The sequence below is a fragment of the Gavialis gangeticus genome, unplaced genomic scaffold, assembly GCF_001723915.1.
Source record: "Gavialis gangeticus isolate Ggan-Ray unplaced genomic scaffold, GavGan_comp1, whole genome shotgun sequence".
Taxonomy (NCBI): Eukaryota; Metazoa; Chordata; order Crocodylia; family Gavialidae; genus Gavialis; species Gavialis gangeticus.
Genome location: NW_017729003.1, coordinates 15,342,674 through 15,356,804, shown reverse-complemented (window position 1 = coordinate 15,356,804; position 14,131 = coordinate 15,342,674). Strand labels below are relative to the sequence as shown.

Sequence of the window (14,131 nt, the reverse complement as noted above, 5' to 3'; positions counted from 1 at the left end):
AAGTTATGCACCCGAGTCCCCTAACCATTTTCATTGCCCTCTGCTGGACTCTCTCCAACTTGTCCACATCCTTTCTATAGTGGGGGGCTCAAAACTGGACACAGTACTTCAGATATGGCCTCACCAGCACAGTATAGAGGGAACTAATCACTTCCCTTGATCTGGCAACACTCCTACTAACGCAGCCCAGTATTTGTACTTGTCCTTATTGAACCTCATGAGATTTCTTGTGGCTCAACCATCCAATTTGTCTAGGTCACTCTGAATCCTAGCCCTACCTTCCAGCATATCTACTATACCCCACAGCTTGGTGTCATTCAAAGACTTGCTTACAGTGCAGTCCATCACATCTTCCAGATCCTTAATTAAGACTTTGAACAAAACTGACCCCAGGACCAACCCCTGGGACGCTCCACTTGATACCAGCTGCCAACTAGACCTCAAGCCATCGATCGTTACTGGCTGAGCCTGACAATACAGCCAGCTTTCTATCCACTAGCTGCAACTCCAATTGCACTTTGGCCTTCCTGGTTTCATCCCTGCATGCCCGGGCAATATTCATAGTTTCATAATGCTTAGGGTTGGAAGGGACCTAAAACAGATCATCAGGTCCAACCCCCTGCCCTGGGCAGGAACAAGTACGGGGTAATAACACCCCAGCCAAATATCTGTCCAGCTTCCTCTTGAAGACCCCCAAGGTAGGAGAGAGCACCACCCTCCTTGGGAGCCCATTCCAGAGCCTGGCAGCCCTAACTATGAAGTAATGTCTCCTGATGTCCAGCCTGAACAATTTGTGGCTGTTATTTATAGTAACCCCTGGTGGTGCCTCGGGGAACAGAGCCTCACCCAGTTCCCACTGGTCCCCCCTGCTGAGTTTGTAAACAGCCACCAGATCCCCTCTTAGCCTTCTCTTGTGGAGGCTGAATAGATTCAGGCCCTTCAGCCTCTCTTTGTAGGGCCTGACCCGCTGCTCCTTCACCATGCGAGAGGCCCTCCTCTGGACCCTCTCAATGCTAGCCAGATCCCTCTTGAAGTGCAGCTCACAGAACTGGATGCAGTACTCCAACTGTGGCCTGACCAATGCCACATAGAGGGGAAGGATCACCTCCCTGTACCTGCTGGTGATGCATCTGTAGATGCATGGCAAGGTGCGGTTAGCCTTACTGACCACTTCCTCGCGTTGGCAGCTCATGTTCATCCTGGAGTCAACGACTCCGAGATCCCTTTCTGCCACTATTTTGACAAGAGGGGTGTTTCCCAGCCTATAGGTGTGTTGCTGATTCCTTCTCCCTATATGTAGTACCCTGCACTTGTCTGTGTTGAATTCCATCCTATTCTCATCCACCCACCTCTGTAACCTGTCTAGACCTAGCTGGATTCTGTCCCTCCCCTTCAGCGTACCCACCTTGCCCCACATTCTTATACTATTCCCTAGCCATCTGTCCAAGTTTCCACATATTGTAAACTTCCTTTTTTTTGTTTAAGCTCACTGAAGAGTTCTCTGCTAAACCAAGATGGTCACCTGCCATATTTGCTGTTCTTCTTGTACATCATGATGCTTTGTTCCTGTACCCTCAGTAAGGTTTCTCTAAAGTACAGCCAGCTCTCCTGGACTCCTCTCCCCGTTAGACTGGCTTCCCAGGGAATCCTGCCCATGAGTTCCCTGAGCAATTTGAAGTCTGCATTTCTGAAGTCCAGGGTCCATACTCTGCTGCTCTCCTTTCTTATTTTTGTCAGGATCCTGACCTCAATCATCTCATGGTCACTGCTGCCCAAGTTTCCATCCACTTCTACATCCCCCACGAATTCCTCCGTTTCTGAGCAGCCGAGGAGCATGGCCCCTAGTCAGTCTTTCCAGCACTTGCACCAGGAAGTTGTCTCCAGCGCTCTCAAAAACCTTCCTGGATTGCCTGTGTACTGCTGTATTGCCATCCCATCAGATGTCATACATCTATAGCAGAAACCCATTATGACATCACTTGTTTCTCTCCCCTCTAACCTTATCCCAGAAACTTTCAACAGGCCTCTCTGTAATTTCATAGTGGAGCTTTGAACAATCATATGGCTTTTTTACAAACAGTGCAACTCCTCCTCCTCTTTTCCCGTCTGTCTTTCCTGAACTATTTGTACCCATCCATGACAGTTGTGTCTGTTTTTAAAAAGTCATTAGGAAGACATCTTGGCAATGTCTGTATGGTGTAAAAGAGATACACTGCCCCAGTTCCAGAATTAGCACATGCAGAGCTAGTGCAGAGTATCACTGTGAGTGTGCAAATAAGTTGTGCTGAAAATGGCTCTGCCACTTCCTGTTTTTGGTCTAACACAAGATAATCTCTGTGTAGTGCTAGCCTGTGCCATATGGACACATCCTAAAACAATGTCTGAACAAAGGCCTGAAAATAGTCTGAAGAAAAACAGAATTCCTTTCTCTTCTGTTTACCTAAATAAAACAAACAAGCTGCTACAATGCACTGAAGTGAAAACTAGACTCAAGAGATTGAAAATAATTAGAAATACTTATTTTTGACAACACTTCAATGGTTGTGCATTTGGCAGAACTAAAAATTGTTGCTTCTCAAGTTCTAAATTAAACCTAAAATTATTGTTCATTTATATTCAGCACTGTAACTATTCTACAGTATTTTGGATGATGATAGCATGACAGTCTATAGAAACTGAATCTTGCAAGTGCAAGTCAGTGCTTTTTCTTACAGATTTTCAGTTCTGATATTTTGGAGTTTCTGTAAGTCCTTACGGATGGAAACTGCTAGTCACATAACCTACTGCACCACTGTGAAATATTTACAAGTTACTACCATTACAAAATTGAACTGGTGTATTCTCTTTTCAGAGCACTGGTGCCCAACTCATCCAGCCCTGCAAACCCAATCCAGCATACAGGGCCATATCTTCTGGTCTGCCAAAGTTCCCCACAGGTCCAGAAACTTGATAGCAGGACAGGTAGTGACAGCAGTATTAATTGCCACAGCTGGGAGAGCTGTGGCAATTCATGCTACCACTACTTGTCCTGGTGCCAAATACCTAGACCCATGGGAGCTATATGTCAGTCACCCCAGCTCTAGAGCAAAGACTGTTTCTGTCTATGCTACTGTAATAATGTTCACTAAGAAAGTGCTGACAATTCCAGGAAAACATCAACAGTTTCCAGGAAGAGACACCTGTTTTGCTATAAGAATGTGATAAATTGGTAAAAAGGTTATAAATACCAGCTATTTTGTTAAAGTGAAAGATTATTTTAAATCTTAGAATAATATACGTAAAGTTTTACCTTGTTAAAGCATACAATCCTTATCTTAAACAGCTTGGAGTCTCCAACGATCCTGGTTTTCTCTCTTTAAAAATCAAGAATTTTCAAAATCCATGTCTTTCCTCAATTAAAATGAAACTCCACTAATATATAGGTATCAGTTGAACACCTTTATATTTATATTTTTAGCATTTTGGAAGCCTACCAGTGCCTCAATCATTATAATAAAATAAATTCTAAATACCTATGTACTTTGGCGTTTAAGTTTTTTATCATAGAAAAATCAGAGCTTCCTTTGCTCACCAGGAGATGGGTCCAGCTGCAGCTGTTCCCTGCCCCCGTTCCCCCACACCACTGCTTTGTGGCACTGAGCAGCTCTGATATGCTAGTGCCCTTCACTCCAAGTAACAGCCCTCCTGAGCACTGCCAGTGCCCATCACTCCTGACGTGCAGCCCCCGGTCCCAGCTGGTGCCCCTTACTCCCAACCCACAGCCCTCTACCCCTCCCCTGCCAGCCCTGCTGATGCACCTGACTCCAGACCTAATGCCTCTAGGCCCCAGCCTCCCAGTGTGTGGGGCAGGGCAGGGGTGTGCAGAGCAGGGTAGGTGCCTGACCATAGGCAATGTGTCAGAGGACATGAGGAGGCATGTGCACCTGCAGTGGAGCACGAGGCTGTAGCTTGGGTGGAATGGCATCTGGCAGAAGCCACCTCCATAGTCCAGCAGGTGGCAGACAAGAGGACAGAGCAGGGTGGCAAGACTCATTACTGCTGCTGCCACTGGGACCCCCACACCAGGTTCACTGCCAACAGTGCAAGGAATAACAGACTTGTGGGGAGGCAGGGAGTGTGGCAGGCTAGAGCTGCGGCCTGGCACGCAAGTGGCTGGAGGAGGCAAGAGCAGCATGCCCCCCTCCCTCATCTGTTACTCCTGGTGCTGCTGGCAATGCAGCTGACATAGGGGGTCCCAGCAGCAATGAGTCTCGCTGCCTGGCTCTGCCCTCCCATGCTGGGTCCTACCCGCTGGGCCACGGAAACAGTTCCTGCCTGGTGTGTGTCCGGCCAGGCTTCAGCCCTGTGTACTGCTGCAGGCATACAAGTCTTGGGGGTAGGTTCCCCCACCATATCCCCTGACACATTACCTACGACACCCGACTGCTCCCCAGGAGCACGTGCAGCAGCAAGAAGCTAGCCCCCATGCCAGCTCCCTCCACTCTCCATGGGTTGCTCATGGCTCTGTCCCACTCCTCAGCTGGGCCCTGTGGCTGTGCATTCTAGCCCCAGGCCCTGCCAACCCTGCCCCATTCCCTCTGCATTTTTCCGCAGCAAGCAGAACACCTGAATCCCTGCTAATCATGACTTCTTGGGGCTCCTTTAGAATTTCAGGTAAAGATGTGATAGGATTTGATATGCAATCTACACAGTCATGCCTCCTGTGGTTCCACACTTATAGTTGGAGGCATGATTGTGGCATCGTGCATCACATCCTTTCAAGCCTTATTGCTAGTGCAGGGGGAGCCCAGGATTGTGATCCCAGGCTCTCCCTGCGCCAGTTCCAGCTGCTGAAAACCCCGCAGCTGCCAGGGCTCACAGCAAGAGCTGTGTTCCATGTTCTGCCCCCACTGTGAATCCCACAGCTGATGAGACTCAGTTTCAGCACAACTGATAGAGCTCCCAGCCACAGGGGAGCATCTGGCCACACATTCAATTAATGGGGTGATAAGAACAAGCTACGAAGTTATTACACAATTTTTGTGAAATAACTTTGTGGCTTATTGGTTGTTTTATCATGCCATTCACTGATGAAACATATAGCTGGGTCACAACTTAAGGCATGATTAGCTGGTATATCATGCCTTAAGTGTGATGTATAGATGGGGCCTTAGAGTAGAAAGAAGAGCTGAATACAGGTCCAGTATGCCAAAGCAGCAAGTTGCTTAGATTAACCAGTTGTAAAAAGTGTATGCAACTTAAATTGGGAAATGGACAAAAATATACATTAATAAACATTTTAAGTGTACTTACCTTCTCTGAGTAGAGTGGGAAGATCTAGGGCAATCATGGTTGATTCAAGAAAAATTGTTATGATTCTGCTTCAAAGTAAATAAAACACATTGGTATATTAAAAAGGAATCAAATATACAGACAGTGAAATGAAGGAGTGAAACTTAAGCATTTCTTATCTGTAGAATTCATTGTTGTATATACTTAATAGTAATATAGTTGGCTTTTTCAGAGAATTGGATGATCATATGTCCATTAATGTTGAAAACCAAAACTTATGGCTAGGGCCTGGTTTAAATCATGGCACAGTAGCTCCTTTATTCTTGGAGTTCCCCCCACATGCCCCCCCCCACACACACACTGATTGGTGGAGTCATCCATCAGCCAGCCCCATTTCATGCTGCTTGTTCATGATGGCCAGGAGGCAAAAACCACAGCTTTTAAATCTGCTGCAGTTTTTTGCATCCTGCTGCTTGCTGCGGACCAGATGGGATGCAAAAACTGTGGCATATATAAAACCACAGTTTTCACCTCCCAACTATCAGGAGTGAGTGCTGGCCAATAGGCACCTCTTCCAGTCAGCAACAGAGGACATGCAGAGAAAACACTAAGATTAAAGGAGCCACCCTACCATGAGCTGTGCCACTATTTAAACCAGGCCCTACTTATAAGTAACTGAAATTCATGTTTACAGGGCTTAAGCTGATTACCAATGGAGATCAGGAGAATATTTTTGTTTTTATGCACACCAGTATATAATTTGCATTGAGCAAGTATATCTTCTCAGAGGGGGGAGGAAGAGTACTTTACTGTGGAGAATCTGGTGTTCACTGATAGAGGCTAGATACTGAACTAGATTGTCTTAATATATGATCCTGTTTAGCACCTCCGATATTTCTGTGTGAATGCTGTACATTTGCAAGTAAGTTCCTATTTACATGGTCTGGTTTTAAAGACTAAACTCTACCATAAGTTTCATTTTAATTGTCAACAATTAAGCAAATAATAATTCTATTGATTAAATGTTTCAGGTACTCAATACCTATTTTTACCACCAAATCGCTATATTTTCCATGGTGCTGAGGTGTACTCAGATTCTGAAGATGATGTCCTATCTTCCAGTTCTTGTGGAAGTAGTAGTGATAGTGGTTCTTGTCATAGTCCAAGCTTAGATGTGGAAGATGAAAGTGAGATTGAAGAATTCTACAATGGCATGGAGGAAGAGGATGCTCCAGAAAGAGAAGAGGAAATTGCATTTGGGGAAGATGGTGTTGAAGAAGATGCAGTTGATGAATCAGGTTATATAAATGAAGCTGTAGGGACTGACCATCCATCAAACAAACTGTAAAGTAATCAGACTGGTTAGAGGAACTTTACACCAGCATTAGGAGCTTTCGGCATGTCAGAATGAATGTTTACTTCTAAATTTAGAGCAAGGAAACCATAAAGATGTAATGTTTGTAAACAACTAAACAGATTTTCATGCATAGTTTTATAACTTTTTCAATAAAATACTATAACTGCACACTCAACACTAATCCATCTTTTGGTTTTTTTTAAAAGGTACTAAGTATCTTTAAGTAATTGTCACTGTGTTCACTTTTAAGTTCATTTGTGAGATCAGGCATCTGTGTGTTGTGTATATATACAGTATTTTTGTGTATTGAATTTCAGCATATATTATTTTTAAACGGTTTTGAAAAAGCCATTGGAATGTTAAACTAATATAAAGGGAACAGCTAATTTAGACCAAAGAATGGTATTGTCACACCTATTTTGCTTTGTAACAGTTTGGTTTAATTAAAACCTCCTTATGTTTCTGTTAAATCTTTTGTTCTGGAATAGTCTGTCATTAAACACTGGCATTTTCCAAGACCTACTGTGGCAGCTAATTTTTGCTTTAATGATTATATGTTTGAGATATAGTTAATGTGAGTCATAGTTAAGAATGAAAAAGGATAGAAAGCATTTGAAAATATTTTTAAGTTTCTGAGACTAATAAAAAGTGCTGTGAGAAGCATCATGCTTTTTGAATGATGACTTTTCTTATTTCCTGTGGATATGAAGCATTGTCTATATTGTGTTATAAGATTAGGACAGACCATAAGAAATTTGTGAGAATATACTTTGGTTGGGCAGAAAAGTGGATGCCCTAGGGCAAAAGTTTTCTAAGTTATTGTATAAAATAACTGTTGCTAATAATACAGCTTGCAGTAAAAACTTTTTTGATAAACTGCCAAGACCATATGTAAGCTATGATAAATTTGTAATATTGGTATTATTGGGGGGATGCAAGGAGGAAAAGATCTCTTCTAAATATTTGTATGTTCATCACGTAACGAAGAAAAAGGGAAGAAGATGTTCAAAAATTAAGCAGACTTTTGCTAATGCTTCCAAAGTAATTTGTAAAATGCAGCATAATCATAACTCAACCTGAAAGTGTGCCTCTTGGAGGTTCCATGCGTCCTGTTGGCTGAATGATACCTTAATACTATCTGTTACTATAATGTGTACTAAAAAGCAAAGCAGCTAGAAATTGGTTCCTACAGAGTACCTTCAAGTGTTAAGCTGCCTTAAAACTGGATGTCACAATAAATTTTTTCAACTGCATATTGTTTCCAAGCCTTTAGAATTAAATATTTTGTAAAACTGCACACTAGTAGTAAGTAAAGCGTTTTTTCTATAAACTATGTTTTTCAACATTGGCCCGAAAAGACTTCTGTAGATGTAGATTATTCATATACTTTGCTTTAATATTTATTACATTTTGGAATAGTAGCTGTTCTTTAAACAGAAAATACATCAGTTAGCTAACAAATGTATTAAGAATGGCCTTCTGTGTTCATCTAAAAAAAAGTCAGCATGTCATTTCATGGTCTAGATTTAAAAGGCAGTTCTTATCTGGCTACACCTAAAGAATACAATATGTTTAGTTTTAACCTGCATGTCACAATGTATTAGTTTGTGCTATAGGAGATATTTTAAATTGAAAAACTTGGTTTTAAATTATTTTTACAGTAAGGATTGTTTTCTGCTCTTTTATATTGTATATAGTGTCTTTTATGTAATCTACTGGCATATGTTTTGTAGAAGACTGTTTAAAATGACTGGCTCTCTTCCTGCAACTTTTGAAATACAAAACCAGTGTTTTATACTTGTACACTCTGTTCTCAGTCTATTAAAATTGTTGTTTGACTTCTGGTTTCTGTCAAGAATTTATGGAAAAAGCTTTAAAGGTGTCTTATGGAAGTTTAGCATTTGTCAATATGCGTTATTAAGAAAAATTACCATATTTACCTGAATCCAAGATTACTTGAATTTAAGATTACCCCCTTTTGTCCCACTTGCTGCTTACCCTCTGCCTCTGGCAGGGCCCCAGCCCTGCCTAGTAGCAGTGGCAGAAGTGACAGCTCTGGCTAAGACCAAAACAAGAGCAAGCACATATTCTGTGCCCCAAGCTGGGTGTGGGTAAAGCCATGCCAGATCTAGAAGGTAAGTGGCAAGGGGGAGGGGAGAAGCAAACAGGGGCATAGAAGCTGTGGGGGTGGGGACGGGGGCAAGAGATAGGGAGTAGGGGTGGGGAAGTGTGGCAGGGGAAGAGGGGTGGGCAGCAGCAACTGACTCTAACCCTTACCCTAGCTTGAGGCCACAGCAGCCATCTGCTTTCCCCACCCCACCCCCATCACCTTGTACTCAAATCCAAGATCCAGGGCCTCCCCCATGTTAATTGGCAGGAACTGTCTTGGATTTGAGTAAATATAGTAACAGGTATGGGTTGTAATACACACTGGCCATGTCTACCCAAATGCTTGCTGACTGCTCAGTAGCTCATTACTACTGTGCAGTAGTATTGTGTGGCATGAAGCATGATGCATCCTACTGTGCAGTAATAGCAGTCAGTGTCATCTAAAAGCTGTTTGGCAATGCTACTGCTCAGTTGTGCATGCAAGTACTAAATGACTGTGCCATAACAACTGCACAGGCAGCATCTCATGTAGACATGGCCACTGTGGACTTTTCTTTTCCCCTACTTTTTATTTAAAAGGATGTCAAAAGATAGCAAACTGAGTGCTGGACCTAGAGCTTCTCAGTCTAAAAGAAACAGTAATGCCAAGGACATTGAGACATCCTGTCACTGAGTGGCTTCTAGAAAAAGAAAGCATGATTGGAGGTTGAACAGCCTAATCTCCTTTTCCATGAAAAGTCTGGCCATTTGACATGGCATGCCAGTGGTGGTAGTTGTTTTTGTGGGCTTTTTAAAAATTAGATGGACCCATTCTCTCATTGTCCCTGCACCTTCTATTACATTCAGCAGAGAGAGGTAGTTTAAACATGTTAGTCTGAAGTTGGGCAGAAGACATGATAGAAGTGTGCTGTATAGATTAACTGAATGGCAGATGCAAAACTTCCATGAGCCACAGTTCACTTCATTTGAAAATATCCTGTAGTTTTAATTCTAGTTACTGTAAATCAGGTTCACTAGGCAGCATATGAATCTATAGAAATAAAGAAAGACATAAAAGCAAGCTTCCTGTGTTCCACAGAATTAGTATTTACATGTTATTCACATGAACTCTGAAAGTATTTTCAGATACAGCTGGGGATAAATTAAGAATAGTCCTAACTTGTTCTGTATGTGGCTCAATGACATGCTTTTTTGCTTACCCCTGAATCTTTGCCAGCAATATTTTGGCAGAAGTGAAGCAGAGTCCTAAAATAGAAGATGTCTTCTCTTTCCTCCATTTTGCATGCTGAACTTCTCTGTAGCAGTTGCTAAATCTATAAACTTCTTCATTGGTGGAATTAAATTAAAAATGTTAGCTACCATACCAAGACAAATTCATGGAGAGAAAAGGAGCTACTGATTATCATAACTCTTCACATTGTTTGCTTGTGAACTCTTCACAGTGTTTAATAGCTTATATTAATTCTAATGTCTAGAACTGTGAAAGACTATGTTCAACCTTGATTATTATAGTTCTCTTTCCCACTTTGAGATCCAAAAGCTACTCCCTAAAAAACTAATGGTCCCCAAATCTAGTGCAAAAACATGTACATGAGATGCAATAAATAGCAGTAGTGGAGAAAGAAAGGAGTTTGAAAGTACTTGCTGATCATGATGTAACACTATGCTCCTACTATTTTCTAAAAAAAATTAACCTGTCTGAATTGTGCCATACATATGATCTTTCAGGATTATTTTGGAAAATGTAAACACTTTCCTTTGGTTCATTTTATTTAAAAAAATATGGTTGTGATAGGGAATTCTTGCCAAACCAAACCTGCACAATCTACTTCACTATCCCAAGCAAAAGAAAATGATTTGGCTGAAAAGCATAAGTGAGGTGGAAGTAGCATGTCCATGGCTTTGGAGTGATTGTTGACGAGCATGTATGTGCATATCCTTAGTTCTTAGAAGACAAGGTAGATTGGCACCTTAGCTACACTAGCACAAGTGCCTGCGAGCTGATGCTCACTTCAGATACTGCAAAAAGAGCTGTGGAAGGCAAAGTATACAGTCCTTTCACCACATCTGGTGGAGTAAGTTTAAGTTCATGGAAGCATGTGTTCTGTATCAGAAGTGTGAGCCTGAGCTTTGTTTAGCCTGAAGTGCCAACCTCCCCTGCCTTCTTGGCTGCAATCTAAGCTGGTGAAGGGCACCTGGCTCTGCTGAGCCAGCTCTCCCACAACCAATTTACCTTCACCAACATCTGCAGGCTCCTGAAGGGGCTGTGTGGGGACAAAAAACTGAGGTGTCAACTGAATCAGTCCTGGCCCGGCACATCCTGGCCCATGAGACCTGACAGCAGGCCTCAGGGCTGGAGGTGCCACAGAACAGGATGCAGTGAGGAGCAGCCAAGACCATCAGCTGGTTCACAGGTTGGAGTCACCCCACACCTTGTGCCCTCCCCCCGGCTTGGGGCAGCCTGGCAGCACCTGCAAGGCACAGGCTATGGTTTGGGGCAGGCCCGTGCTCGGTGAGGCAGGACCAGAGCTGTGGCCACCTACTCCCTATGCCTTAAATGCCCTCATTGGTCTCCTGCTCCCTCCCAATGTCCCCCCCTCAACAGGTGCCAGCAGGGAAGGGCAGTGCTGTGACCATTGCAGCTGTGGGACTTGCCTGCACCAGTGTGCCAGCTTTGGCTCCCTCAGCAGTCTAACAAATTCCCCAGGTTGAAAGAAGAAGTTCATGATAGAGTGCCAGTGATGGAAATGAGATGATTAGAGCCTCCAAGAAGTTTCTGGACATGCAGAGCAAAGATTTTTTTTACAAAGATGGGCCACAGCCAGGCTGCATCTGCAGTAGACCAAGCACACTGATGTCAAAGGTGAGTACACTGGAAGCTGGTTAAACTCAAATGGCATATCTTTATCAGGTTGCTAGAAACTTCATGAATGTCCTTCATATTCAAATTGCTGGAGGCAGTTACAGAAGAAAATTGAAAAATAATCTATTGCAAAGCAGGTGACAAATGTACTGTCTGAAAATAATAGTTTCTATATCTATACAGTGCCTACTGAAAGGTTCTCATACAGAGGACCTTCTGAGTTAAAGACAGAGTGCTTTCTCATGCGTGGCTGTTTATGATGAGACCCTGAAAGCATAGGTTCTGCCTCCGCAGGACTTGTGACTTAAAAAAAAGTTCCGATGTTTTGGTCTGTGGTTTCACCCTTTTTCATTCCACATGCCAGTCACTGGCTGCATATCAGCAGCTTCTGTACCTGATGCATGCTTTTATATAGATTATGAAGCATGTTACGATTTTTCAGAATAGAAATTTGTATATATGTGATTGTATACAACCTTTCTACCCAGAAAGGTTGTGGAATTTTCATCTTCAGAGGTTTTTAACATATGAGTATGACGGGGATGATATACCTGGGCAGGGGGGTCCTGCTCTTAACAGGGGGTTAGAATAGATGACCTCCCAAGGTCTCTTCCAACTCTAATTTTCTATGGTTCACTGATACTGAATTGTCCTCTCAGATGCCATGTAGCATTTCCTCTAGTCATATGCAACTTCTAAACCAAATACGCCTTTGAAGTAAAAGAAAAAAAGACATGTATTTATGAAGATGTGGGGTATTTATATCAATTTTTCCTTTGATTATAGGATTATTCTGAGGGTTTTGATAAATATAGACTTCTTCTGTAGCTGTCCCCACCGATGAGGAACAGGTTACTGGACTTGAATGGAAAACTTTAGAAGCACTGAAAAAGGGAGTGGTAGGTTCAGTGTGGAATAATTGTTTTCAGCTCCCTCAAAAATTTGCATTCCATTAAAGTTAGGTTTGTAAATGTGCAATAGTAATATGGACAGTAATTCTCCATACAGAATGGGGGTTTTTTAAGTCTACAATGGCAGGATATTTAAACATACCCTGTAAGCATAAGAACATCTGAAAATGCAGAGAAAAGACCCATTAAACTACTTTACTTTTGCATTTGGACCTACTTCTCATGGAGGTTGTGGGCATAATAAATACACAAGATGCTGCAGGATTTGTAAATGAAAGATGCATTACAACTGCAGAATACTATTTTTATCTGAGGAAGCAAGAGTTTGTTTACATTTCTGTTACAGAAATGACCAGTGTAGCATAGAGGTAGCAATAGCATTTCTGTGACTGTGGCATAGTTACACCAAGAGATTGGTGTGAATTTCAGACCCTAATTCTGCGCCTGCAGTCTACTTGGGCTAGTACATGTCCATCTGATGGGCCCCACATGGACCAAGCACCCACGTTTATCAAATTGAAAAACTTGAGTTTTAAGCAAATTTCTTGGAAAGCAATGGGCCACAGTATATTAGGCCTGAAATTAGGAATCCTTCTTGAACATCAAACTTAAAATTTATGACTGGCTATCAACATGGTTCAGACCATTCACTGAACTCTGATTAAGCATGTTTTCGTCCACTTGCCTTTATCACGTGAGAGCACAAGCTCTTTGAGATCTTAGGCTGCTTTGTAAGTGGTGAGAAACTAAAAGATCATACAGCATAGCACAGCAGCCAACAGAATTTAGGAATTCATTGCTCGTAGCCTTCTGTTCAGTCCACTGGACCACTGCTGTAGGCTTTTTTCCTGTTGGCCTCCTTTGTCCCATCATAAATATGCTGCTTTTGTAAGTTCTCCTCCTCCATCTCAATGACTCCAAGGAGAGTATTAGGAAATTTACATCCAGTTAACTGATATGTTAAAGGCTTATAAAAGCCAGCATGTAAGATTTAAAAAAATGTGTATACACACTTTGAATAGGTGTACTTATGCTGAATTCAGTATAGATGACACCCTAAATATTAGCCACACACCTAAAACAACTCAGAGAAGTCTATAAATTTACAGTTTCTAGAGAAAGCTGGTTTTAAGATGTAATGAGCCAAAACACACTAAAGTAAGTTATAAAACTGTCCAAAAAGGCAGAGGTCTTTAAAAACCCCTGAAATATTTCCTTTGATTTCTCCCAAGTTTCCTAGAATCGCTTTATTTTAACCAACCATTACAAAGGAAATTCCAGGCTGACTAATATTAATTTGAAGTTGGAAAGAGGAATCAAAACATGCATGGGAAGCCACAGTCAACTCTAGCTACTAAGACTAAGTACAAACAGTCAAAAAACCCAAAGCTGAATTAATTCAGTCTTTGCCAGGTTAGTGTAAACTACAAAAATTGAACAAATAAACTACAAAAATTGAACCAATCAGCAAATGAACAGACATTCACTTGTGATTCAGGAAATGTAGCCACATGCCTGCAGTAACTCAAGCCAGAAGCCAGCAGGCACTAGAGCACAGCTCTCTGGCATGGACTGTTTGCTTTCTCTTCCTGCTGCCCCTGAGGTCTGCAGGATTCTGCA

At 42.2% G+C, this 14,131-nt stretch overlaps 2 protein-coding genes across 2 annotated transcripts in view; both read left to right on the top strand.

Moving 5' to 3' along the window:
• SIRT1 (sirtuin 1) overlaps positions 1-8,470 on the top strand; it is a 50,812-nt gene extending 42,342 nt beyond the window's left edge. The window contains exon 9 of the mRNA XM_019507879.1: positions 6,303-8,470. Within this exon, the coding sequence (XP_019363424.1) occupies positions 6,303-6,619 (317 nt within the window). The 3' untranslated portion in view covers positions 6,620-8,470. The remainder of the gene's footprint in view (positions 1-6,302) is intronic.
• Positions 8,471-10,740: 2,270 nt separating this feature from the next.
• LOC109290917 (cytochrome c oxidase subunit 5B, mitochondrial) overlaps positions 10,741-14,131 on the top strand; it is an 11,552-nt gene continuing 8,161 nt past the window's right edge. The window contains exons 1-2 of the mRNA XM_019507737.1: positions 10,741-10,812; positions 12,416-12,544. Of these exons, the coding sequence (XP_019363282.1) occupies positions 10,741-10,812; positions 12,416-12,544 (201 nt within the window). The remainder of the gene's footprint in view (positions 10,813-12,415; positions 12,545-14,131) is intronic.